We start from the raw sequence: 26977 nt of genomic DNA, 5'->3' as shown, positions 1-26977 counted from the left end.
CAAGGACATTTCAAGATGCATGCAGTCAACAATGACAAATGATAGAGGGCATCAGCGATGGAAACTGAAATGAGAACAGTGGATCAATAACAAGGAGATCTTGTGAAGTAACGTGTGTGTTAGTGGAACTATTTCGGCAGGACCATTTAAAAATGGTCACACGTGGGGCTGGAGAGATGGCTCGGCGGCTAAAGACACCTGCTGACAAGCCTGGAGACCTAAACTTAACTCCTGGGACTCACAGGCAAGAAGGAGAGAACTTCCAAAATGTGTCCTCTGACCTCTGCATGAGGACCGTGACATGTGTGCACACATGCACGGATATACATAAACAATAAAATGTAATAAAAAAAATTTAAGACAGGGTCTCTATATAGCTCTGGCTGTCCTGGAACTCACTCTGTAGACCAGGCTGTCCTTGAACTCACAGAGTTCTGCCTGCTTCTGCCTCCCAAGTGCTGGGATTAAAAACTAGGGCCTCCACACCTGCCTATAAAAAGTATAATAATTTTAATGAGTGAGCAGGGATAGAGAGATGGTTCAGTGCTTACATTTGATAGCTTACATCTACCTATAACTCCAGCTCCAGGGGGATCTGATGCCTGTGATCTCCTTACATACCTACATTCATGTGTACATACCGACTCCCCACATGCACATAACTTTTAAAAAATACTTTTTAAAATGGGTAGGTAAATGAATCATGCCTGACATATTGAAATAGATGCTGTACATTCTCTGAATGTATGTGAAATTCATATGTGGAAGCTGAAAAATTTGGTATCAAAGTAGAAGAGAGCAGAATAGTGGTTACTAGGTGATGGAAATGCTGGAGGGGTGTGTGTAGAAAAATACAGGATGTGTAAATAATGGACACAGACACTTACCTAGGAGGAAGAAGTCCTAGTGTTATACAGCATAACAAGTGGGCTATGTGTCACAGCAACTTGTATTGTTTGTGGAAAACTAGAGAAAAAGGAGATGGGCATGCTAATTATGCCGATTTGATCATTTATACATTGTAAACATGTGACTGACTGTCACACCACATGCAAAAATTCTTCATTAATTTGAAGTGAAATAAATGAGCAGGACACAAAGGAGAGATAGAGAGTAAGACAGTACTACAGAATGTTTTGGGATGGCTTGAGAAAAGACCTGAGTATAATACCTGTAGGCTGAGCTGGAAAGTCTGTGCTGTGTCCTCCCTCTGGCATTCTTGGGCATCTGCTGCCTGCTTGTATTCCCTTCCTTTCCTCTTCTCCTCTTCTTTAGCTTTTCTCATTCTTTCTCACAATATTTTGTTGTGTTGTTTGAGATGGGGCATTACTGTGATGTCGTTCAGGCTGTCCTGGAACTCATTATGTAGACCAGGCTGGCCTCAAACTCATGGCAAACAATCGTCCTGCCTCAGCCTCCTAAGTGCTGAGATGACAGGCATGGCCATCTTTCCAGGTCCTTCTTAGTTGCCTGTCTTACATTCTAGTACATTTTTTCTAAAATAAACAAAGTCTAAAACTTCCCGAAAGCTAGGTAGATGGCAGACATTTTACTGTAAAGTGCCAGGTGGTAAATACGCTAGACCTTTGCCAGCCATTTTTTTCTGCTGTAATCACTCAGCCCAGTGACGCCATGGTTGTAGAAAGTAGCCAGGGGCAGTACATAAACTAATGAGTATAGTTGTGTTCCAGTGAACTTTATGTACACCAAGATAGGCAGACGCAGGAGTAGGTGTGTGAACCTTACCCAGCTGACCCTTCCCCTAGCTTAGGGAAAGAGGTTGAAGATAGATGCACGAGAACAATCACTATTGCTGAAGCAAGGATAGCAACAAGAGCTCGGAGAAAGGAATGTACCTCAGAACGAGAGTTCTCCCGTCTATTTGAATATGTTCTTTTTGATGTAGCTGCTGTGTAGTTCTCTGCTCTGCACACCTGCGAGTCAGCAACATTTAGAGGCCATAATTCCAAAGCCTTCCATACAGTCAGTGGCCAAGCACAAAAGCACAGGGGGGAAGCAGGACTGTGAAGATGAAAAGGCACCTTATTGAGGGAGGAGGGGAAACTGAAGAGGCTCTCACTGACAAGCCTCCTTCACGGAGTCCGGGAGCCATGGTAATATCAGCTAACAAGTCACCTCCACTGACATTTAAGCGGGGGAGGTGACTCTCATCCCAACATTCCTGATCCAGTGCTTCCAGAATGCAGAGGACTGGTACACATAATATTATTGTCTCACATTTAGAGGTTTTGTTTTGATTTTTGTTATTGTTGTTTTGAGATGCCCAAATCCTTATAGGGTGATGGGAATTAGGGGGGCAAAGGAAGAGAGAGCTTGCAGCCAGGTGTATTCTGAAACTCCTATGGGAGAGAAGACTGTGGAGATGGTGTAGGATGGGTAGGAGTCCAACAGTTCCTGGGTGCGTTGTTTTTTGTCGTTGTTGTTTATACTCCCATAACAAGCAGGGCCAGTCTCTTTTCTGAGAAGGGATGGGGTCAAGCAGGGCTTTGGAAGGTTGTAAATGGAAAAGGAATCCCTTCATGCACATTATACCTGGGCACTGGGAATTCAGAGCAAAGAAAACCAGTCCTCTCATAGGGAACGAGAGTCTCCTCTGTCTTCAGGGAGAAGTCTTGTTGAACAGAGAACTTTCAGACCAAGACAAACGCAGCAGAGAGCTAAGGAGAGAGGCGCTAGGCCAGCTAGATGGACAGATGGGCACTGTTGCTTGGTAAGGGAACGGGTAAGAGAACTTTCAAGGAAAATGGTGTCTTTGGGACTGAGCAGTGGCTACGCAAACGTACTCTAGAGTCGGCTTCTGGCTTGCTTTTCTGCTGCTCCTGCTCTGCATTCTTGAGTGATTTCCAGTCAGAGCACACACCACCATATCCCTACCTCTCAGCTCGTATGTTGATCCTTCTCCTTGGCGTGCTTTGCCCTCCTTGACCACTGTCCTCTGACTAAGTCCTGTGGATCATCAAGTCTAAGGTGATACTCCCAGGCAGCCCTCTTGAATTCCATGCCAAGTCTTCCCTTCACTGAAGCTACCTGTCTCCCACCAAAGAAGTCATCTAGCAATCTCACCTGGGAGTAAAAAGATGTTGAAGACAGAGCCATTTGCTAGGTATCTCTTTGACTTCTGACACACAGCGTATTACCCTGGCAGAACCCCTGAGGAGCAGACATTGAATAAATATTCTACAAATTCAGACTGGTGAAGCTCTCCTCTACGCTAATGTCCGGTGTAGTTCCCTCTGGACTACGTTAGAGGCCTCTATGTAGTGGTTCTAACTTAGAGCTATGTGAATACTTGGCATCCTATATCCCCACTGCTCCATAAGTCCCAGCCAGCTATTTCTGCATCAGCTCAAGAATGAATAAATGCAGTCAGTCATTCCTCCATTCCCTCAGCAGCTTCTCCTCAGGGTAGGAGATGCCATGAGATCCTTCACTAACATTAATTCAGGAAGTAAGTGCTGATTTCTTTCCATCTTTCCTTCCCTCCCTCTTCTCCCTCCTCCTCCCCCTCCCCCTCCCCCTCCTCCTCCTCCTCCTCCTCCTTTAATAGTCTTGCTATGTAGCCCAGATTGGTCTCAAACTCTTGGCAGTTCTCCAGCCTCAGCCTCTCAAGCACTGGGATTGCAGGCATGCACCACCATGCTCAGCTTCTGCCTGTTTTCTAGTAGCTCTAGCATGCCCTGGAACTCAGGGATTTCACATGCTGGTTGAAGGAACCTGTTAGATCTTCCCACAACTGATCATCCTTAAACATCACCCACTGTGGTTAACTTCTGCACCAGCTCCCATATGGCCTTGGTTAAAAAGCACATATTGAATGAATTGAACGATGTGTATGTGTGCTGTGTGTGTGCTAAGAGATGTACTGGTTTTATTGGTGTATGTTAACTCATGAGCAAACATCCATATTGCCTGTGCCCTTACCTTCAAGTGACATGCCCCGTTTCTGTTCCTAACAATATCTTAGTCACATAGCTCAGGCTGGCCTCAAACTCATTATGGAGCCAAGAATGGCCTTAAACTTCTGATCTTCAGGACTTTGTTAAGTGCTGAAATTACAGGCTTGTTTCAACCATGCCCAGTAACAACTAGGTTTTTAGCCTTGTAAAAAAGCAATAAGATCCTACATGGTGGAAGGAGAGAACCAGTCTTAGTTGTCTTCTGACTACCATGCATGTCCCCCATACACATTTCATATTAGACAACAACATTAAAAAAAAAAAAAGACTGGACTCTATATAGAATGAGTTCTGGACAAGGATTTTGAACTTCTTTTCCTAGGCATTGATGCCCTTGGTGATGTGCGATGTGGGTCTGGAAAACTGCACAGCTTCTGACAAAATAAAAGGATTTCTTTACTAAGAGGAAAAAACCTGGTGTGGTGGCACATGGTGGGTGTAATCACATTAGAAAGGCTGAGACAAAAGGACTGCCGAAAATTTGGGGTGGATTTGGACCACATGGCAAGACTTTGTCTTAAAAATCCCCCAAACAACACACACACACCACATCACACACACACACACACACACACACACACACACACACACACACACACACACACACGAATATTGTTATTCATCAGGACAAAGATTCTAGATGTATACAAACAAAGTAGCAACAAAGTCAAAGAAAGTAGCCATTATATGAAAGGAAAGGCCAGCCTCAGTTTTATAGCAAATCCGTGGTTGTGACACGCTGTCTCAGAAGAAAACAAAACAAAAATACACACAAACGTAAAGAACAAAGAGTCATAACGAGACTCGTTTTACAATTAATATATGCCGATGAAATTTAAAATGATATTAAACTAAATTTAAAAGCCAGTTCCTCTACTCTAGCCAGATTTCAAGAGTTCAACAGCTGAGTGTGTCGGGGCGGCTACCATCTTGGATGACACACATACAGAACCATTTCCGTTTTTACCCAGAAAATTCCATATGGCAGCTCTGTTCTGGATCACTCTTTTACAAATGCGGAGACTGAGGCCCAGGGAAGGAATGCTTGTTACAGGAAAATATGGGTCTAGATTCAAGCGATCCTGCTTCCTGATATATCCGCCTATTCCCTCCTTCCTCCTGAGACTCTAGGATCCCCCAGCTCAAAGATCCTAACTGGTGGTGGTGGTGCTGGTGCTGGTGGTGCTGGCGGTAGCAGGAGGCGGTGGGGGACGGGTGGGGGTGGGGGCAAGGCTGGTTCAGAGAGATGTTTGTGACTGACCAGGGCTTCAGATGCTGCGCATTCCTGATCGGGTCAGGCTTGCCCTGCGGCACTCGGGATTAGCTCTTCTCAGCAGCCCCACCTCTTCTTTCTGGAGTTGCCAGCTTCCTGCCCAGCCCAGGGGGCGCATATATTCAGGAGGCTCCTGCACTACTTTGGGTGAGGCTAAAACGGGGAGAAAATGCCCCACTAGGGAAGTACTTCTGGTCAGAGGGGGCATTGAGGATAGGCAGGAAATTGACCCAATGCATCTTTCAGAGGTCTCCAAGTCCAGCACCAGGGGCATCTGGGAACAGGGCTTCTGCCAGCCCATCCGGGAGTTGCATTTGGCGGGAATTGGTTTTGCCTTCACCTGCACGCCTGCAGTTGTGTGTGTGTGTGTGTGTGTGTGTGTGTGTGTGTGTGTGTGTGTGTGTGTGTGTGTCCGTCAGTGTGTGATGGAAAAAAAGCTGGGAGAAGGGCATCCTGGAATGGGGTAGGAAAAGGGAACAGGAGGCGAGAGGCCAGGGGAGGGGGCGCCCGGGAGCGCCCTGACCTCGAGGGCTGTCGAGAGGCGGGGAGGATGGGGGTTGGGGGAGAAGAGGGGAGCCTGGCAGCCAATGGGAGGGAGGATCTCGTTTCAAAAGGGTTAACCCACAGCCAATGAGAGCCTGGGGGAGCGGATCCTGCTCACTCCATTCAAGAATCCCAAGTATTCAAGATGGACGGCAGGGAGTGTGGAAGGAGAAAGGGGGCGCGGGGGGAAGAGCCAGATCTCTAGAGCAGCGGAGCGCCGCGGCCAGCCCATCCCGGAGCCTCGGTCCCGGCCGGCGGGTGGAGGGGCAGCAGACGGGGATTCGAGCCCGGCGGGGACAGAGAGAGGCTGGCGGGGTACGAGAGGGCGTGAGAAGGGGAGCGAGGCCAGGAAGGGGAGCCAAAAGGGAGGGAAAGGCAGAGAAAGAGCCCGGGAAGAAGGAGGTGGCGGGCAGAGGAACCCAAGAAGAGCGATGTGTAGGTATTGGGAGCTCGGCGCTTTTCGGTTTTCTTCTCTCGGTGAGGGGAGGGGGTGCTCCGGCCTTTTTCTCTCCTCTGCTTTTTCCTCCCCTCCTCATTCTCCACTCGTAGGCATCTTCTCTATTTTTCCTTTCGAAACACTATCTGGGAAGCACCAAGCGTGCCTTTCCGAGGTGGCTTTACTGTCATTTTCCAATGGGGGGCGTGGTGGGAAGGGATGGGGGGCTCTAAAGGCTGAGCCATCTGCCTGTCCCTGGGCTTGGGAGGGTGTGGGGACACGGGGGACTTGGCGGGTGTGTTCCGAGAGCAGCTAGAGCATTGCAGGGAATTCATCACCTCTAGAACTTGTGAGGTGAGCCCCACTTGCTGTAGGGGTGTGAGGCTGGCTTTAGCTAGTAGCTAGCGGTGGGGTGCGAGGACGTGGGGAGCTGTGCCCCCACCCTCCAGTTGGGGTGAGTGTCGACTGGGGTGAGTTGTGTAGCAAGTATGGCTGAGAGTTTGCGTGTGCGTGCGAGCGCGTGTGGTCCAGCCTCGAGGTGTGGCAGGGGCACAGTTGGGTGTCGAGGGAAATCGCCCCTCACCCCACACTTCCCAGCTGCCCCTCTCATCCCATTCACAGAACAGGGCTTTCAGGACCCTCCTGGTCTCCTCCTCCCGTCGCCATGGTTGCGGGAGGAGGTGGGGGGATTGCAGGAGGAGACAGTTGGAGCCAGCCCCTTGCCCCTGCTGCTCCAGCTAACCCCCCACCTGCCCTTTCTCTCCTTTCCACAGGCTGGGCCCCATCCCTGCTGCTCTGGCGGGCAGGGGCCGGAAGATGGTGGCCAATGAGGAGGGGGAGTGGAGAGAACTTGAGCCAGGGCCTCCCCTCCCCCATTTCCTCCTCTGTTTCTACACCCGCTTCTGGAAGGAGCTGGGGGGATGGCTCCTAGGCCCAAGGTGGGGGAGGGGTCCTGCTGGCTGTTGAATTGCTGGTCTCCCCTCTCAGGAATGAGATGGACACGTGAGCTCCAAGGGACTCAGTGTCCAGCTGCCTCTCCCTTCACTCCTTAAGGAAAGATCTGGGGACTCCTTGAGGAAGAACCTTCTTTGGCTACTGTGAAGCTGACTGGGTAGTCTCGTCTTTGTCCCTTTGCCCCATGTTGGTCTGGTCCAGTTCCCAACTGGCTTGCCCAACTCCAGGAGCAGAGAGGCCTGGCGACTGACCCAAGCGGGGCCTTGGTTTCCGTCCATTAGAACTGTGCAAACTGGGGCAGGGCCCCGTGTTTGCAGATTACAAGAACAAACTCTGCCTGGGAAGGCGGGAAAGAACCTCTCCTGCTTCCTGAGGGGGTGGGAGGAGGCTGGAGGGGGAAGCCCAGAGGAAGAGCTCCCGAATGGAATTCAGTCCTCCATTTTTCCTGCTTGTTGCAGTGGAAAGGGGGGGGGGGTGTCTCCCTTGAGGCTGCTCCCATGGTCTAAATGGATCTCCACAGGGAGGAGTCTCCTCTCAGGCCCTGTCCCTTTGGTCAAAACTGTAGCTGGCTTGTGACTCTAGAGCTCTGCAAGGCTCTGCAAGTCTTTGCGTCTCCAAGTGCACCTGGCTTTGAGTTTTCATCAATCTCCATAGTCCTGGGATTGAGGATGATGGTCTAGAGGTATGAAAATGAGTGTGAAGACTCCAATACTAAACTTGGGGGTGGACAGGAAACTTTGCTTGTAATCCCGCTATTGATGAAAGTTTATCCTTAACTCAAGAGCCAAATCTCTGACCATTTTGCTTAACACCACATTCATAGATTGCTTTGAAGACCTCAGAAAAGGAACTGGGAGCTTCTTTTCTGCCTAAGCGCCCATTACACTGGTCCTGGAGTTCCACCACCTGAGACATCACTTTGAGACCTCCAAGGCTTCTTTATTAAAAATGAAGAGGTTAACTTTAGACTGGAGACGAGTAGAAGGTTCTGTGCTTCTGGGTGGCAAGGCTCTCTCTGAAAGGTTGCAGGCAGACATGCACCCTCATGCTATTATCGCTCGGACTATTTAAAAAAAACAAAACAGTTATTTCTTTTGAGGAGTAAGTTTCAAATGCTGGGAATCCCTCAGCTGCTTCGTATGGATCTGCACCAACACGCCTCAAGGAAAAAGGGTCTTTGCTGGTAAGGAAATGAGAAAGAGAGGAAGGCTGTGAGCTGAGTGGGCCAGGGACTGGGAGAGGGTGAGGAGGCAGGGCCGGCATGCCTTTGCTGCTGGCCGGAGCTCTTTTCACATTGTGCTACTGTCTTCACCTATAACGAGCAGTGCAATGTTAAAAGGGCATCGGCCTTGTAGTGCTACCCAGTGCCGGCATCCTCCTCAGCATCACTGGTTTTCCTCCCGTCTGGGCACCAGTCAGCTACCCTGGTGAAAATTTGGATCCATGGAGCCATTTACTTGTGCAGTTCACAGGCTAGACATCATGGCATACATCGCCATAAGCCTGTTACTAATTGGCAAGCAACATCCCCATTTCTCAGATGAAAAGAACGGGGTGGGGGGGCCCCTCGGGTAGAAAAGTATAAGCTGTTTGGCTGAGGCTGTTGAGCTCATAAGTTAGAACTCTGTCCTGAGCCCAGTAGGAAAGTACCCATCTTTTGTCAGGAGAGATTTGAACTGAGGGGGTGAAAGGTTTTAATGCCACCTGCTGGTTATGGGAGGATGTCCTCTGAAGTCTTCAGTGTTTAAGGATAAGCCTAGGGGCAGCTCATTAAATGAAGAAGGTCTGAGTTTTCAGACGAAGCTTGGTGTGGACAGTTGGTGAGGTGTGGGAGAAATTTTATGAGGCCCACAGAAGACTTGGGAATAAGGAGGTACACAGGAAAGGACAGTTGCCTAGACAAAGAGGCTTCGGTATCCCTAGTGTCCTCTGCCTCTTGTTATGTGGGGGAAGGAGGTCCCTCCATGAAGTTTTCAGCGTGACCTCCCCATCACATCACTTGATAGAGATGACTCTTGAGGGCAGACCTGCCTGGGCACCCAAGATTTGGGCAGCATTACTTATGGTCTTAAAAGATTAATCTCTTAAGCCAGGCCCAGAGTCTTCTCATGCTCCACAGCCACGCCATTTACTTTTCTGTCCTTCACAGGACTCCTTGAGCGGTTTTGACCTTGCTCTGGTGCGGGAAGTGAGACCAGGAGATGGAACTGAGTCTCTACTAGAGTTTAAGGAAAGAAGATAATTGGTATCAATGAAACTGAACAGTGGGTCAGACGCTCTTTCTTTGGCCCCAGCTCTCGGACGTTTCTGACTTTGCACTTCTGGGCCTGCCAATTCTTTGTCCTGCCCACAGTCTCCATTCTGTTAACAGTATTTGAGATAGTATAGATAACTCCACATCCATTACTTCAAGCTATTAAAGTTATCCGAGCTTCCCTGGACATATCTTTAATCCCAGCACTTGGGAGACAGGTAAAATCAAGTGAGCTGGAGACTAGCACATCTATCTATATCTATCTATCTTAGATAGATAGATATAGATATATAGTTCCAGGCAAACTAGAGCTACATAGAACATTTGCCTGTGGGCCCCTCCCCCAAACAAAAGCTTCATGCCTGGCACAAAACAGCTATTTGACAATGTCAGCCTACTCTTTTTAAGTTTTGGGATGGGGCTGTGGCTCAGTAGATAACAGCATGCAGGAAGCCCTGGACAACATAACATAAAGCCAGATATGGTAAAGCATGCTTGTAATCCCAGCATTTGGAAGGTGGAGGCAGGAGGATTGACTTTCAGAGTCACATAGCAAGTTAAAAGGCCAGCCTAGACTATATAAGAATGTTTAGCCGGGCGGTGGTGGCCCACGCCTTTAATCCCAGCACTCAGGAGGCAGCCAGGCGGATCTCTGTGAGTTTGAGGCCAGCCTGGGCTACCAAGTGAGTTCCAGGAAAGGCGCAGAGCTATACAGAGAAATCCTGTCTCGAAAAACCAAAAAAAAAAAAAAAAGAAGAAGAATGTTTAGGAGGTACAGTAGTTTGTCCATGCTTCCATGCTGTCCTTGATCAGCCTGTGGATCTTGATCCCCTTGGCAAACCTCTTAACTCCAAAAAATACTTACATTACCATGATTCATAACAGTAGCAAAATTACAGTTATGCAGTAGCAACAAGAATAATTTTATGGTTGGGGGTGTCGCCACAACATTCAGAACTGCATTAAAGGATTGCAGCATTAGGAAGGTCGAGAACCACTGTTATAAAGTGTACAGCTCTTCTTTCTCCCATTTTAATCTCTTATGTCTCATCCTCTTGCACTCCTAGCCACAGAAAAACACAATTTCCTCAAATTAGCCAAGTCTGTGCCACATCACACAGTTCTGTCTGAATCTCTCTTGCCCTTTGGCCTGCCCATCTTTCCATCATGGTCTCTTCTGTGAAGCCATCCCTGACTCTTCAGATCTAGGCGAAATTCCTCTAGCTTCCTTCTGGCCACTGGACTGAGAGCTCCAAGAAGTCAGGCCATGGCTGGCTTGCTCGCCATGCATCCCTGGAGTTCAACACAATGCCTGGCAAGTAATAAGTACCTATAAATATTTGCAATGTCCATGAGTTGCTCTGGAAATAATTATGTAACTTAATAGATTTTTACCATACATACAGTCTCCCCTGTAGGGGCTGGGCTGCTCCAAATCGAAATTTCATGTCAGTGCACCCCAACCATGTTTCTTACATCACACTTTGGTGTTGATACTAGAGCTTTGAGCTGTATCCCACTACGGATCAACTGCCAGCAGCATCTCACCCCATAAATTTTCATTTTAGCCTCAAGGGTATCCATGAGTTGATTAAAACATTCTAGGACCAGGCCAAAAAAAAAAAAAAAAAAACGAGGGGACACAAGAAACTATCAACTTGTGGAATAAGTTTGCACTCACTGCTTATCCCGAATCCAGATAAAAAGTAGCCTCATTGGGGAGAAGTCCTGGGGACTGAAAACATTAGATGCTCCCCATGGACAAGCTCATCAAAACCCATGCCTCATGATTCACTTGGATGCTTACAGCTTGTGAAACAGGTGGAGAATCTTGCCACAAAGCAACTGCTGCCTCCTACTGGTTAAAAAAAAGGGGGCCTTGCTGCTGTGCATACTGGGGACAGTACAAGGTCCACACCTATGGAAGGAAGACCAGGACAGCACCCCACCGTTGCTTTTCCCCTTTTTATTAAAAATAGACCCAAACACTTTATGTATCATACAAAAGTTTCATTCGCTGGTGGCAGTCACTGGAAAGACTGGTCCCGCAGCGCCGATGATCCACCACCTCCAAGGGACTTGGTCCCAGGGAGCAGTGGCTGAGCCTTGGGGAATGCCCGTAAAGACTGCCCTCTGGCAACAGCCAGCTGGGAGTGGGGGCTGTTCTTGGAACAGCTTTCCCCACCCCACCCAATGGCAAAGATTAGATACTTAAAAGTGCCTCTTTAGTGCCAAGGTAAACAGTGGAGTGAAATGGGAACCCCTGTAACTGATTTCCCAGGGTCTAGGGTTTGTGTTTTTACTTCTAATGGCCCCATCCCTAGTCCTTTTTTTAACCAAGAATGGGGTTGGGTAAACTACCCTCAGACTCTGGGGCCCTGATAATATCTGAGACCAGCCAAAGTCTTTGCTACTCTGTGGTCTAGTCCCATGCCAGTGTTTGTCCAGTTCACTCAAAGTTTGGTAACTACCTGAGTTCACACCCTGCCGTCACTTTCCAGTGCCACATTCATCTCCTCTCCCCAGTTTCGTATTTCCCTGACGGCTCCCCACTCCTGAGCCTTCACCACCCTGGGGTATCGCAGGCTCCTGTTTCAGAGGGACCTGGTGCTGCTGTGCTGGGGGAAGGGAGGCGGTGGTCATTTGGAGCCAGGTTTCCCCAGGGGTGGGCAGTACTCATGCTGGTGTGGGCTGCTCACGGGGCCAGGGGACTGGTGTGAGGAAGATGGGGCATGCGGAGGAGGGTCACAGCCTGCTGAGCCCCTCAGTCCCAGCCGTTGTCTTTCACCATGTGTGACATCTCAATGATGTACTTCCCTTCTTTGTATTTCTGGCTGGTCTCAAAAGCTTGTTCCTGGTGGGGGAGTAAAGTAGGGACCATGTCGAAAAGTGTCTCCCCATCCAGGCTCCTCTACCCAGCTCCGAGCTCCCTCTATGGACCATGCAAAAGCCTGGTGTGTGGACACTGGGTTTGGAGAGCTGTGGGGACTGTCTAGGAAGTGGCCCTCTTCAAATACTTACATATTTCCAGCCCAGTGTGGTCTTGCAGCTTTCACAGAAAATGTCAGCTACCGAGTGGAGTCCTGTGAGCAGGAGGCGCTGTTCAGCTGGCCCACAACCCACGTTGACCCTGTCTCAGAAAACAAGGACCCAGCACACAGTAGGGTTGCTCTGTCAGTCCATTCCCCCAACCTACCAAGGGATTTTTGCCTGGGGAGAACTAGAAGCATCCACTTCAGCAGTCCACCCCTTTAGGGTCAATGCTTGAGCCTTCTTTTACCCCCACATAACTTAGATTGCTTTTCTGAACCCTCTTGTCAAGGGGAAGGTCAGACCAGAGGTACCAGATCCTTTTGAAGGCTTACCCCCATTTTGCAAAGAGGAAAGCCAAAGCCGTTGGAGCACAAGCACATACACACACACAAACACACACAAAGAAAGAGGTAGACTCACACGGAGTTAAACAGGTAGGCCCGGCCATGGCTCCCTTGGAAGGACTGTGGAAACAGGACAGACAGTGACCACTGGGTATGTCTCAGCCCCATTGCCTAAATCCCAGCTGGAGTGGCGCGAGACCTCAGATCCTCCCATCGCCTTCGGAGTGAAAGCCTGGGGGAAGTGGCAGGCCCTCACTTCACCGTTACCTTGGAAATAAGCTCATCGTGTTTGGCCAAGTGTGCTCGACAATGGACACAACTGTACGTGCGGTGGCAGCGGGGCAGGTAGCTGCGGAAAGTCTTGGTGGGGAGACAGGCAGGGGCCGGGCCTGGGTCACAGCTGGGCATGACGGGCTGGAGGACGATGCCCTGGCGGGCTGGAGGGGCTGGTGCCGTGCAGCCCCCACAGAGACGGTCGCAGGTAAAGCAGCGGAGCAGATTGGCTAGAGCCGTGTTTCAGGACAGTAGAAGTGTGGGGGGGCTGCCCGGCCAGGGCCCCCCCAGACGAGAACCAGATAGAAATGGAAATCACCTGGTAAGAAAGGAAGGTACATCAGGGGAGATGTGACCTCATGAGGAGCCGCTCCTGGGTGGCTGAAGAAGATGCGGCTCAGCTCACCTGTACCCTCCCTTTTTCCCCATCACCACCAGCCCTCAGCTTCCCGTTGCACTTTCTGTCCCCTAGAGTCCCATTCTGTTCTGGCAGCAGTTCCAGGCGTCTTGTGCCATGGCCAGGGAGTTGGTACCTCTTTCTCTCCAGAGGCAGTAGCAGCCTCCAGCATTTTCCACTGAGAGCAGCCTGCTGGTACAGACACAGCCTTAGGAGCAACCTCACCTGCGGAGACTCACCCCGTGTCCAGTTCTGTGAGAAACTGTCCCCTAATATGAGCTCAGAACCCTTTAAAAGTGAAGTCTCCCTGAGTTCGTTTTAGGTGGTGGTGGTTTTATTTTGTTTTCTGTCTCAGGGCCTCTGTTTGCAATACAGTTGGTCCACATTTTGGGAAGGAAGGAAAGAGGAACAGGCAGCGCCACTCACCCCGTTCCAGCCCTCTCCTGGGGTTGAGTCCTGAGCCCTGGAACTCCACAGAACTTGGTAGCTTCTTCAGTACCTCAGATTTTACATGTGGCTGTTCGCAATCCTATATCCTGGGCTACATATCCCAGGCTAGAGGGAGCACTTGCTGTCGTCCTAAACCTCTGGTCCTCAGGTCTGTTTACTTACTGTTACCTTAGCTCTAAGTTAAAGATAGGCACCTAGCCCTAGGAGAAAAAAATTATCTTTCCTCCAGCAAGCTGTCAAGTCTGACAGCTGGAAAATGGGCGGCATCTCAGAAGCCAGACTCCTGGGCTACGCCGGGCTGTGCGGTATAGTGTGAGAGCAACATTAACAGGAAACAACGGAAGAAGGGGACTCCTTAGTTTGAAGAGCTGAGCTTTGGGGCACAAGGCAGAAAATGTTTCTTCTCCCAGGAGCCAGGGCAAACACCAGTGACTGGGCAGCAGCAAATGAAATAATTGCAGGGCTCTGGTTAAGAATCTTGAGACACTGATATTTGCTCACACTCCAGTCCCAGTGTGGCTGAGGGAGCTGCAGGCAGAGGATAAGAGGGAGAGTCATCTTCTGTTGACTCTGATAAGCTGTGAGGTGCCAGTATCCTGCAGCTGTGGGTGGGGTAGCCTGGGTCTCCTTCAGAGCTGCCCTGCTAATAAATGCTGTAGTGAGGCTAGACCACCAAGCAGAGAAGGCAGTGTGGCTCCACTTGCCAGGACAAACAGGCTGTCCTCCTGTCCTCTGTGGTGGCCATAAGCACCCCGACTGTTCTGCTCTCTCCAAGGGCTGCCATGCAGTCTTTCCACAAATCCCCCTGAGTGAGACCATCTTTAGTTTCTGGTTCTCAGCCGTTGGCTGAGTCCCAGGAAGACACCTTGGGCCAAATTCAGGGTGACATTGTGTTCTGGCCTTCTTGCTACAGTTCAGCATCACTACTTGATCAGCCTTCAACTTTGCCTTCGAGTTCTCCTCAAGGTTCCACCTTGAAACACCTATTTCACGGGACTAGCAGATGCCAGGCTTGCCTCCTCCCTCTATCTTGGGCTCCTTCCCCAGCCCTATCCTCCGTCATTGTCACGCCTCCCTCCCTGTCCCCTGCTTCTCTGTCCAGCAGAGGAGAAGCTTCAAAGAAGGCCACAAAAAAAAAAATCATAAGATCATAAAAAGGAGAGGGGGGTCATTTCTTCTGCCATCCCTTGTCATGGGGTGAAGCAAATCAGGCAAATGACCAGGGGGCAGAAAAAAACCAACCAAACAAAAACAAAGGTGAGTGCTGGGAAGAAGAGGACGATTCCCTGATGCTGAGCTGGGGCTGGACTGTAGGAGGTTGGGGGGAGCAGAAGGGCTTGCAACTGGGAAGACTGGCAACTGACAGCAGCAGCGATGAGGTAGAGGCTGGTGGAACCAGGTGCGGGTCCAGTGCCTCTCAGGGAATCCAAAAGGGGAGGGGGACTTGTGCTCACAATGGATAGATTCAATTGCTTGGAGGTTTTACCTCCCCCTGGGCCAGCATTTTCAGTATGGTATGGTCCGAATAATTAGCGGAGCAGCCAGCTCCCAGGGCGGGCTTTGGGGGTCTGCACCAGCAGCAAAAACAATAAACAGTAATGTCTGATGCTGGAGCCAAAGTTGCTGGGAAATAAGTGCGAGAGAATCGTCAGAGCTTGGGGAAGGATGGAGGAGCTGAGAGAGAGAGAGAGAGAGAGAGAGGAGCGGAGGCACCAGGGAGGGGGAAGGGAGGACAAAGGGTGGATGAATAATGCTTTTGCAAAGGGGAGAAAGCAACACGCAGCAGGAAGGAGACTTGCAAAGGGGAAAAATTGATTTGGAGAAGGGCTGCCCCCTCACCTTGAGGTCTGCTCCAGAGATCTCCGTCTATCTCTCTCAATCTCTCTGCTCACTCTTCTCTCTTCTCTTTCCGCTCCTTCAATTGGGAAGGGGATGGGATTGAGGGAGGGTAGCTGGGGGTTTGAGGACTGGGACTGCAGGCTGGACAGCTGCTGGGGGCCAGAGGTTGCCTCTTGTTCTGTACCTCGGTCTGTGGGTAAATGTGGCTGTGTGTTGTGGAACTGCATCATAACACTGTGAGTCATCCAACCCCCCACCCCCCTCACCTCCCACGTCAGAGCAGGGCTGGGAGACACAGGAGGCGGGTTAGGAGGGAGGGAGGGGGCAGGCATCAAGGGACCCGGCTAGAGGAGTGATGTTAGGGGGTGGAGGCAGAGGGATGGCTGGCTTTGGGGTATTGATGCTGGTGGTAGGCAAAAGGAGAGATAAGTTGTTAAGGAGCAAGGCGATGTGACCAAGGAAACAGAACCTGAGGGAAGGGCTGGGATAGGGTGAGGATGGCAGGGCTGGAGAAAGGAGGGAGGAAGGCTGGGGAAGTGAGAGATGGATATAGAGAGAGCCAGGAAGTACACACACACACACACACACACACACACACACACACACACTCAACAGGATACATTTTTCCACTTCAACTCTGACATCAGCTCTGATGCATGGTGAAGGAGGACAATCTGGGCTCTCGAATGTGTGCAGTACTGATGAGCACTTGGAAGCTTTACCATCTCAGTTTAATGCCCCACCCCCACCCCCAAAGAAGCCATAGGTCAAATACGACATCTTGCACCCAGGAATCATTTATCAACTACTGCCCCCAAAATATTTGTGCTGCGAATGGAGACACCTATAGGACATGAGGTTCTCAATTGGGCTGTAGAGTTTCTGAGGCAGATCCTCAGGGGAAACCTCCCTGCACCACAAGACTGCCTTATCTAGTGCAAAGTCCTGCATGTAGAAGAGACTTACAAAACAGTGGCTTGCTTACATCTTCAGACAATGGCCAAGCGTCTGCCTTTGATCTCAAAGACTCCTGAGTTGAAATCTTAGCTCTGCCGATTATTCACCAGGAACCACGGGCAAATGACTAATCCTTCTGCGCCATACAGTTCCTCTTCTGCTCAGTGAAGCTAATAATATTTACCTCCTGGAGAAGCGACTGTGTGAGGTAGCATGTAAATTTCCAAAGGAGTGCCTAACTCACAATAGGCACTAAGTAAAGAGTAATGCACTTTTCTTTTGTCCTCTCTGTCTCTCTCTCTGTCTCTCTCTCTGTCTCTCTCTCTGTCTCTCTCTCTCTCTCTCTCTCTCTCTCTCTCTCTCTCGGTTAACTTTTTAAGTTAGCATTTAAATTGAGGAGTTTTGTTATGTGTTAGTGTTATTTCACAACAGCATTCTCTACATGGGGCCATGAGGCAGGCAGAAGGACTGCAAATTACAGACAGCCTGTGCTTCATGGTAAGATCAGAAATAAATAAAGAGAAACCCTAAACCAATACAAACAAAAAAAAGATATTCTCAATTTATAACCCCAAACCCAGAGAATATTTACTATTACACTTTTGATGTTTCAAGAGGCATAGTGCCGAATGTTAGCCTTGTGGAGCGATTACATTTTCCCTTGCTTTTTTTTTTTTTTTTTTCAATCAACTTCCAGTTAAAATTCATCTGACTTACAACACTTCCCATGGAGTACAGTACTGTGTCTGTCACTAAAACGTGGACCCAGGGCATGCCCCCACCACAAGACAAAACTCCCTGTTTATGTTTTGTTTTTTTTTAAATCAGAGGCTAACTTTCAGAATGTGAAAACTGCAAACCACAGACTTCTAAAGAGTAGTATCCCATCTCTCTTCTCACATGGGAGGGGTGAGGATTAAGGAAGGGAGAACAAGGGGTAATGAGAGATGCTGCTAGTTGGGTAAGAAGAAAGGGAAATTCTGAATATTCAGTGAGGAGCAAGTCTGGGGTTTAGGTAAATTCTGAAAACACAACGTGCGTATCATGAAGGTAGCACTAGAGGCCCCCAAATGAGAAGAGCTGGCTAAAGAAAGAGAAGAAATCTGGCGTGCTGGTTACCAGCATTCAAGCAGATGAGGTGAGAGGATTCTAGGAAGAGGCCATCTTGAACTACGCAGTGAGTTTCAGACCAGTCTGGGCTAGCTAGAGTGTGAGACCTTGTCTCAACCAGATAAGCTGGCCATGATGGTGCATGCCTGTTACCCCAACACTCTAGAGGTAGAGATGGGAGGATCAGACATTGAGGGCTCTCAAAACAAACAAACAACAACAAAACCCCAGAAATGTGGAGAGGGGAAGGGGGAATTTTGTCTGGGCAACAGAAATAGAAGGAAATACAGGAGCTGTGGAGAGGCTCAGCAGGTAAATGCACTTGCTGTAAAAGCCTGGCTGGAAACGGAGTTCAATCTCCAGACAGGATCTATGTAAAAGAGGACAGAGTCAATATGAAAAGTTGTCCTCTGGCTTCTACGTGCCCGTTGTGGCACACTGCCACCCCGTACATCATCATCACACACAACATGATAACTCAAAGGAAGGAAAGGGGAAAGACAAATGGAGGGTGAATTTGAGGATCCAGTCTTGAGAAAAAAAAAAAAAAGGAAAAGTCCTTAGGGTGTGGATTCAAAGCTGGAAGCAAAAATGATACTCAAAAATTTAAATCAACAAAGGAACAAAACGATCGAAGATTTAGCTGCAGAGGAGCAGGACTAGGACACAGGACAGAATGATTTGGGGGTGGGGTAGAGATGGCAGGAGTGCCTAGTGAACTGGAAATGAGAAGAGAGAGTGGGGAAGCACACATGCTTTATAGGCTCTATCCTTTTTCTGTACTTAAGAAACGGCGGAGAGCCGGGCGGTGGTGGCGCACGCCTTTAATCCCAGCACTTGGGAGGCAGAGCCAGGCGGATCTCTGTGAGTTCGAGGCCAGCCTGGTCTCCAAAGCGAGTTCCAGGAGAGGCGCAAAGCTACACAGAGAAACCCTGTCTCGAAAAGCCAAAAAAAAAAAAAAAAAAAAAAGAAAAAAGAAAAAAGAAACGGCGGAGAGCACTCCAAAAGGCAGGAGAGGGCTCTTCCTAAATTCAGCTTGAGATGGTTATACAATATCCAAATAAAGATGATCTTCAGGTAACTGGGAGACATTGCCTTGAGGGAGTGTGTGGAGGCAAAGAAGACTCAGGAGAATGAGTTCCAAAGAAAGTGGATGTGCTCCTTCGGGAGGCTAGAAGTTTGCTAATGGAAGTCTAGTGCTAAAATTCTGAAGAATGGTAAGGGATCAGCCTATGCCTGATAGCTCATTGAAAAGCTAACGTCAGGTGGCGGTGGCGCACGCCTTTAGTCCCAGCACTCAGGAGGCAGAGCCAGGCGGATCTCTGTGAGCTCAAGGCCAGTCTGGTCTACAGAGCGAGATCCAGAGGCCCCAAAACTACACAGAGAAACCCTGTCTCAAAAATCCAAAATAAATAAATAGAGAGAGGAAGAGAAAAAAAGAAAGAAGGAAAGAAAGAGAGAAAAAAGAAAAGAAAAGAAAAGCTAATGTCTGGGGCTGGAGAGATGGCTCAGTGGTTCAATTCCCAGCACCCACATGGCAGCTCACAACTGTCTGTAATTTCAGTTCCAGGAGACCCCAACATCCATGGCAAAATACACATAAAAATAAAAAATAAAGAACAATTAAAAAAAAAAAAAAGAAAAGCTATGTCTGCATGGTGAATGAACAAAATAACTAAAGAAAATCCCCCAAAGAAAACTGAGAGAAGTAACAACTCACCTGCCTGAAAACCGAGTGCTAGATAGGACCAGCAAGAGAAAGGTAAACCAGAAAGCCGCCCCATGCTCTCAGTCTAAATTCATCAGATGGGGTAGAATAAGGAAAGTATTTACTGGCTTTAAGACGGTCATATCTCTGAGTTCGAGGCCAGCCTGGTCTACAGAGTGAGATCCAGGACAGCCAAGGCTACACAGCACAGTGAAACCCAGTCTTGAAAAAACAAAAATCAAACAAAACAAAACGAACAAAAAAACCCAAAAAACCAAACAGAGAGCTGGAAAGACAATGAGAAATGTGGTTCCCAATCATTAGTAACTCCAGTTCCAGGAGATAAGACATCTTCTGACCTAGGAAGGGATCAGGCATGCACGTGATACACGTACATGCAGGCAAAATGATCATACACTTAAACTATGTGATAGTGGTGCACTCAGGAAGCAGAGGCAGGTGTATCTCTGTGAGTTCGAGGCCAGCCTGGTCTACAGAGCTAGTTCTAGGACAGCCTGAGCTGTTACAAAATGAAGTCCCACCACTACCACCAAAAACAAACAAACAAAAAAACCCCAAAAACCAAAGAGTAACAACAGCAAAACAGTATGGTGGCAGGAGACATGGCTCATGGGATGGGTTACAGGCACTTGTTGCTCTTGCAGAGGTCCTAATTTGATTCCCAGCACCCACATGGCTGCTCTCAACCATCTTTTTTTTTTTTTTTTTTTTTGGTTTTTCGAGACAGGGTTTCTCTGTGTAGCTTTGCGCCTTTCCTAGAACTCACTCTGTAGCCCAGGCTGGCCTCGAACTCACAGAGATCCACCTGGTTCTGCCTCCCAGTGCTGGGATTAAAGGCGTGCACCGCCGCCGCCCGGCACTCTCAACCATCTTTAATTCCATTTCTTGGAGACTTGAAAAGTCTTCTGACCTCTGTTGGCACCAAGCATGAATGTGGCCTCCATATATACACACAGGTACAACATTCATACACATAAATCTCAAAAAAGAAACGAAGAAGGAAAGAAAGAAAAGCAGTGCCTGTAAAATGGGAGTGACAGTTGCCATAACTATGGTTTGAATCTGTTTTAGTTTCTCATTGCCGTAATCAAACACTTGAGAAAAAGCCACTGAAAGGGGTTTTTATTTTGACACATGGTTGAGGAGACAGAGTCCATCAGCACAGAGAAGGAGGCATGGCAGTGGAAACTGCTAGCAGCGATGGTGTTGAAACCTTGCCCACATCTGGCCAGATCAGGAAGCAGACAGAGTGGAATGCTGGTGCTTAAGTGGGTTTTTCCTTTTCCTCTTCTGACTCAGTCTAGGACCCCAGCCTCTGGAATGGTGCTGCCCACATTCAGGGTGAATTTTCCCTCTTCAGTTACATTTTTCTTAAATCCTTTCATAGACACACCCAAAAATGTGCCTCATTGGTGTCCACAGTGTTTACTAATCCAGTCAAATTGACAAACAACGCTAACCATCAAAAAGCCTACCTCTATAAGCCTCATAGTGGCGCGGGCCTTTAAACCCAGCACTCCAGAAGCAGAGGCAGGTGGATCGCTGTTTGTGGCCAGCCTGTTCTATGTTGTGAGTTCCAGGACAGTCAGGACAGTAAGACACTGTCTCGAAAAAACAAAACAACAACAAAAAGTGTACCTCCACTAATAACTGAATGTTCGGGCAAATGCCTCATTATCTTAGTTTCCTCCCCCAAATGAAACTGGAGATAATATACCTATCTCGGTTTGAGAGTGTTGTGACATAAGACACCTGAAAGAACTTCGGAAAATGTAAAGCATTGTATGAATAGATGAGATTATTATAGTCTCTCCAACCTATAATAAAAACTTAAAGGCTAACACCAGATACTTTGCTACATTATAGGCAATGTGCTTAGAGCTTTACATACATCTCATCCAATCTTCAAAACAACTTTAAGAGGTCGAATACTGTTATTATTCCCATTTTACAGGACATCTGTAAGATGAGAGACGTCTCAGGGAAAGGAAGCCTGTGATTTATCCAGTCAAGCAGTGAGCCAACAATACAAGATTCCAAAGTCCATGCTCATGAAAAGTGGATTACAGATGTGGTGGAACCAGTTAGCAGTGGTGTAAATGACTGACCTTGTATAACTGTCGGATTTACACGGAGAAACAGTCCAGGCTCTTGGCAGAGGTTGGTGGATAATGACTGATTTATAAGGCAAATGGAAGAAATCACTGGGTTTTTATTCTATGTTTACTAAAGAAAAGAGGGAGCGAGCAAGCAAGCAAACAAACAAATAACCATCCTGGCTTGGTGGCCCAAGTCTGTAAATTTCAGGATTCAGGAGGCCCGAGGCGGGAGAAATCACGGAGTCTGAGGTTGGCTAGCCTGGGCTACAGTTAGTCAAGAAAAGAAAAGGAAAGAAAAGAAAAGAGAAAGGGAGAGAAAAGGAAAGGAAGGGAAAAGAAAAGGAAAGAAAAGAGAAGAAAAGAAAAATTAAACAATTGACACTTGGTTCCTTCCATAAGTCAGGCACCGACAGGCAGAGGTTCTACTATTTCCCTCTTCCTGCTTAGGGGCTCCTGCTTAGGCTGGGTTTTGCTAACTTGCCCACTTTCTGGCTTGTGTTCTACCCGAGAAGAGGATCTAGACAGTGAGGCCTCTCCCTTTCTGGTCGCCCTTAGCGTTCCTGGACAGCAGATGGGGAGGGACCATGTATCCGCCTCCCGCGCGTGGGCGCACCGACAACGCCTCTTCTGCGCCTCCTGCGGTCTTCCCGCACAAAGTGACGGCGCTGCCCCGCCCACCTCGCGCGTCACGGCACAATCCTTGAACTACAACTCCCAGAGGGCCGAGCGGCGGCGCGCGCTCTCCCTCTCCAACTACAAATCCCAAGAGGCATTACGCGACTGCGCCTTCTCCCACCGCGCAAGAGCGGAACCGCATTTGTTTTCCGGCTGGTCTGTAAGTGATCTGTTGTGTGTGGTTGTGCTGCAGTCCTGTCCATAGGCTTCTCCTACGCCGATTTAGGGCCTCTGGTTGTGCAGGTAAGGCTTAAGGACCCCAATTCACTTCTGCGAGACCTGGCCAGATTTCTGTGTCGGAGCTAACTGCGACAAATACTGGACCTAGAAGTTCGGTTCTGAATCAGAAATAGTAACTTCGTTTCTTCAGTAGATTCTAATACCTAGAAGTGCGGTTCTGAATCAGAAATAGTAACTTCGTTTCTTCAGTGGATTCTAATTTATGGTGTTTTGTTTTGCTTTGCTTTGCTTTTCCTACTGTGATCACTGTTAACAGCATTGTTACGTGAGGACGTGTAAGTTCCCACCATATGACAGCTGAGAAGTTAGTTCAGGTGTTGATTCGACTATAATAGCTACTAGGAGTCCCAGAGCCGGACATGCGACTGTTTTCTTAGTCTGAACCCTGTGTCTTGTTCTTTTCACATTATTCAGATTCTAGTTTCTTCTTGGTTAAGAGAATTGGAGAGTGGCATCTGTTATTTCTTTTCCAATAGAATGATTGGAGGGAAGACAATGCCATCAAATCTCCTGTTAGTTACAACTGTAGGGAGTTTTGTTTTTATGACCTAATCCTTCATTCACTCAATGTTTTCTTTTTTTTTTTTTTTTTTTTTTTTTTTTTTTGGTTTTTCGAGACAGGGTTTCTCTGGAACTCACTTGGTAGCCCAGGCTGGCCTCGAACTCACAGAGATCCGCCTGGCTCTGCCTCCTGAGTGCCCGGCCCACTCAATGTTTTCTGTTGAGGTACACTACTATTCTACCTGCTAGAGACAGAGTAGCAAACAAAAACACCTCTACCTGTGGTGATAATATGTGTACCCCAATAAAGCTTGCCAAAGGATCAGAGGACAGAGCAAGCCACTAGATTAGACACAGAAGCCAGACAGTGGTGGCATAGACCCTTAATCCTATCACTCGGAAGGCGAAGATCCGTCTGGGTCTCTTGAGTTCAAGGCCACACTGGAAACAGAGCCAGACAGTGGTGGCACACACTTTTAATCCCAGTACTGGGAAGCACACACACCTTTAATTCCAGAAAATGACGGTAGGGCAGAGAAAGGTATATAAGGTTTGAGGAAACAGGAACTAAGGCAGTTGGGGTGAGGACTCAGAGACTTTCAGTCTGAGGAAACAGGATTGGCTGAGGAGTTGTTGAGGTGAGGATGGCTGTGGCTTGCTCTGCTTCTCTGATCTTTCAGCTTTTACCCCAATATCTGGTACTGGGTTTTGTTTGTTTGTTTTGTTTTGTTTTAATTAAAAGACCATCTTAAGACATCTGCCAAACGGTGTCTTTAATCCCAGTACTCGGTACTCAGAGGCAGGCGGATCTCTGTGAGTTTGAGGCCAGCCTGGTCTACAGAGCAAGATCCAGGACAGGCACCAAAACTACACAGAGAAACCCTGTCTCGAAAGGGAAAAAAGAAAAAAAAAAAGACCAACATCTACCTTCTAATTGTGGAGAGACCGGCTGCAAACATACCCAGTGAGTTGGAAGGCAATAAGAATTGTGTAGAAAAAGATAAAGGGACGAAACTATTGGAAGATTTTGAACGATGGCCTGATGTAATCATTTGACCTAATATTTGATGTGGGTTCTAGGCACAGCAGCTGTACAGAAAAGATGAGCGAGGAATCCAACGATGACAAGAAGCCAACGACTAAATTTGAACTGGAGCGAGAAACAGAGCTTCGATTTGAGGTGGAGGCATCTCAGTCAGTGCAGCTGGAGTTGTTGGCTGGCATGGCGGAGATCTTTGGCACAGAGCTGACCAGAAACAAGAAGTTTACCTTTGATGCTGGTGCCAAGGTGGCTGTTTTCACTTGGCATGGCTGTTCTCTGCAATTGAGTGGTCGGACTGAGGTGGCTTATGTCTCTAAAGACACCCCTATGTTGCTTTACCTCAACACTCATACAGCCTTGGAGCAGATGCGGAGGCAGGCAGAAAAGGAAGAAGAGAGAGGCCCCCGAGTGATGGTGGTGGGTCCTACTGATGTGGGCAAGTCCACAGTGTGTCGACTGCTACTCAACTATGCAGTGCGTTTGGGCCGCCGTCCTACTTATGTGGAGTTGGATGTGGGTCAGGGCTCTGTGTCCATCCCTGGTACCATGGGGGCTCTCTACATTGAACGGCCAGCAGATGTGGAAGAAGGTTTCTCCATCCAGGCCCCTCTTGTGTATCATTTCGGCTCCACCACTCCTGGCACCAACATCAAGCTTTATAATAAGGTCAGAGCTGGAGCTAAGACAGGGTGGAGGGAAGAGTTCAATCATGGTAGGAAGTAGGTAATATTGTTACTTAGAACTGCAGAATTTTGCCGGGTGGTGGTGGCACATGCCTTTAGGCTAGAGTTTTGTATTAAGACCCTGTCTCATAAAAGCAAAAAAAAAAAGGGGGGGGAGGGGGCGTGGGAGTGTGTGGCTTAGGATGTATTTCACTTGCCAAGCACATTTCAAGGCTTTTGGTTGGATTCCCAGCCCTCTAAACAGGGTAGTACCTATTACTCTAAAGAGAAAGTTAAATAGGTGGATTTAGGAACTGGAGAGATGGCTCAGTGATTAAGAGCATTGGCTGCCCTTCCAGAGGACCAGGGTTTAATTCCCATGGTCCAAGCACCCACATGACAGCTTACAACTGTCTGTCACTCCAATTCCAGGGGATCTGACACCCTCACATAGACATACATGCAGGCAAAACACCAAATCAGTGCACATAAGATATAAACAAACAAACAAACAAACAAATAAATAAATAAATAATATGGGCACATTTTTATTTTATTTTATTTTATTTTTTGTTCTCATTTTGATTCTTTTTCAGATTACATCACGTTTAGCTGATGTGTTCAACCAAAGGTGTGAAGTGAATAGAAGGGCTTCTGTGAGTGGCTGTGTCATTAACACCTGTGGCTGGGTCAAGGGCTCTGGTTACCAGGCCCTGGTGCATGCAGCTTCAGCCTTTGAAGTGGATGTGGTTGTGGTTCTGGATCAAGAACGACTGTACAATGAATTGAAAAGGGACCTGCCTCATTTTGTTCGAACTGTGTTGCTCCCAAAATCAGGGGGTGTGGTGGAACGCTCCAAGGACTTCCGGCGGGAATGTAGGGATGAGCGGATCCGTGAGTACTTCTATGGATTCCGAGGCTGTTTCTATCCCCATGCCTTCAATGTCAAATTTTCTGATGTGAAAATCTACAAAGTTGGGGCACCCACCATCCCAGACTCCTGTTTACCTCTGGGCATGTCTCAGGAAGACAATCAGCTCAAGTTAGTGCCCGTCACCCCTGGCAGAGATATGGTGCACCATCTCCTGAGTGTCAGCACTGCTGAGGGGACAGAGGAAAACCTCTCCGAGACAAGTGTGGCTGGATTCATTGTCGTGACCAGTGTGGACCTGGAACACCAGGTGTTTACTGTCCTGTCTCCAGCCCCCCGCCCACTGCCTAAGAACTTCCTTCTCATCATGGATATCCGGTTCATGGATCTCAAGTAGTAATTAGCAAGGAGCCTCACTTTGTGGGCCATAGAAATCTGGCTATCACAAAGGCAGATGGAGATTTGGAAGCCTTATTAAGGAGCTGACAAGGAACAACTAGTAGAAAGCACATGCTCTACCTCTTACAACAATGGTAGTAGCCAGACTCCTGTAACTCTGAACCAAAAGGAAAAACTACGAAAAGAAAATTTGATTATTTTTTTAAGATCGCCTAAGGTGCCTGCCACTTTAAATATTCCAGGACTCTGGAGAATTCCATGTCTTCCACTGTGCTACCATGAGGGGTTTTTTGTTACTACTTTCTGGTCCATATATAGTTCTTGTTATATAACTGAGATGAAAGTAAGATAAAGTTCAAACCTGAAAACAATTATTTTAATAAATATCATTATCATATCATAGAAGTTAGTGTGATTTTTTTTTTTTATTTTATTTTTCCACCTAAGCATCATAGAAACTATAGGAATGGTTCCTTACTAAAATGCTGTGAGGAGGAGAAACTGAGAACCTACTTGTGAGCCAAGCATGTTTGGTTTTTGTTTGTTTTGTTTTTTTCTTCGAGACAGGATATCGCTGTGTAGCCTTGGCTGTCCTGGAACTTGCTCTGTAGACCAGGCTGGCCTCAAACTCACAGACATCCAGACTGCCTCTGCCTCCTGAGTGCTAGGAATAAAGGCAAGTGCCACCAAGCCTGGCTGGGTCCCCTCTTGCTTCACATTTGGACGGTAAACCTGTTTCCAGTGCTGGATGTACTCGGAGATAAGAGACTAGTGATAATCTTGGCATGATTTCAGCTCTGATTTCTTAGAGATAGCCCATTGCCTTTTTTTTTTTTTAATTATTTATGTATGAGTGCTCTGTCTTCATGTCTACATGACAGAAGAGGGCATCAGGGCATCAGATCCCATTATAGATGGT

The 26977-nt window shown here is 48.0% G+C and overlaps 2 protein-coding genes and 1 long non-coding RNA gene across 6 annotated transcripts; 2 read left to right on the top strand and 1 right to left on the bottom strand.

Moving 5' to 3' along the window:
• The first annotated feature begins 5991 nt into the window (after positions 1-5991).
• LOC128101499 (uncharacterized) lies at positions 5992-11270 on the top strand. 2 transcript variants are annotated; one of them, XR_008215117.1, is made up of 4 exons: positions 5992-6228; positions 7003-7167; positions 7704-7865; positions 8007-11270. It is a non-coding gene; the product is annotated as an uncharacterized LOC128101499 (long non-coding RNA). The 2 variants fall into 2 exon arrangements; XR_008215116.1 differs by having other exon boundaries at positions 7003-7865.
• Positions 11271-11388: 118 nt separating this feature from the next.
• Ypel4 (yippee like 4) lies at positions 11389-16139 on the bottom strand. The gene is made up of 5 exons (XM_052724702.1): positions 15774-16139; positions 13082-13406; positions 12891-12934; positions 12459-12567; positions 11389-12291 (listed from the first exon to the last, which is right to left on the bottom strand). The coding sequence occupies exons 2-5, from the start codon at positions 13220-13222 to the stop codon at positions 12202-12204; spliced, it is 384 nt and encodes a 127-aa protein (XP_052580662.1). The 5' UTR covers positions 13223-13406; positions 15774-16139; the 3' UTR covers positions 11389-12201.
• On the top strand, positions 13424-26455 carry Clp1 (cleavage factor polyribonucleotide kinase subunit 1). Of its 3 annotated transcripts, XM_052724700.1 has the most exons (5): positions 13424-15191; positions 21524-21729; positions 22224-22503; positions 24165-24792; positions 25385-26455. In XM_052724700.1, exons 4-5 carry the CDS (start codon positions 24187-24189, stop codon positions 26054-26056), a joined length of 1278 nt encoding a protein of 425 aa, XP_052580660.1. In that variant the 5' UTR covers positions 13424-15191; positions 21524-21729; positions 22224-22503; positions 24165-24186; the 3' UTR covers positions 26057-26455. The 3 variants fall into 3 exon arrangements, with proteins under 3 accessions (XP_052580660.1, XP_052580661.1, XP_052580659.1); XM_052724701.1 differs by lacking the exon at positions 22224-22503; XM_052724699.1 differs by lacking the exons at positions 13424-15191; positions 21524-21729 and having other exon boundaries at positions 21768-22586.
• The last annotated feature ends 522 nt before the right edge of the window (positions 26456-26977 follow it).

This window comes from Peromyscus californicus, unplaced genomic scaffold, assembly GCF_007827085.1.
Source record: "Peromyscus californicus insignis strain IS unplaced genomic scaffold, ASM782708v3 Scaffold_7__1_contigs__length_154581171, whole genome shotgun sequence".
NCBI lineage: Eukaryota > Metazoa > Chordata > Mammalia > Rodentia > Cricetidae > Peromyscus > Peromyscus californicus.
The sequence above is the reverse complement of the archived record's forward strand: the minus strand, read 5'-3'. Positions and strand labels throughout refer to the sequence as shown.

Coding starts and splice junctions, on each gene's coding strand:
- Ypel4 (XM_052724702.1), bottom strand. CDS start 13,222: ATGCCCAGCTGTGACCCAGGCCCGGCCCCTGCCTGTCTCCCCACCAAG. Junction 12,935..13,081: donor ACGATGAGCTTATTTCCAAG/GTAACGGTGAAG, acceptor CTGTTTCCACAG/TCCTTCCAAGGGAGCCATGG. Junction 12,292..12,458: donor CCACACTGGGCTGGAAATAT/GTAAGTATTTGA, acceptor CTCCCCCACCAG/GAACAAGCTTTTGAGACCAG.
- Clp1 (XM_052724701.1), top strand. CDS start 24,187: ATGAGCGAGGAATCCAACGATGACAAGAAGCCAACGACTAAATTTGAA. Junction 24,793..25,384: donor ACATCAAGCTTTATAATAAG/GTCAGAGCTGGA, acceptor ATTCTTTTTCAG/ATTACATCACGTTTAGCTGA.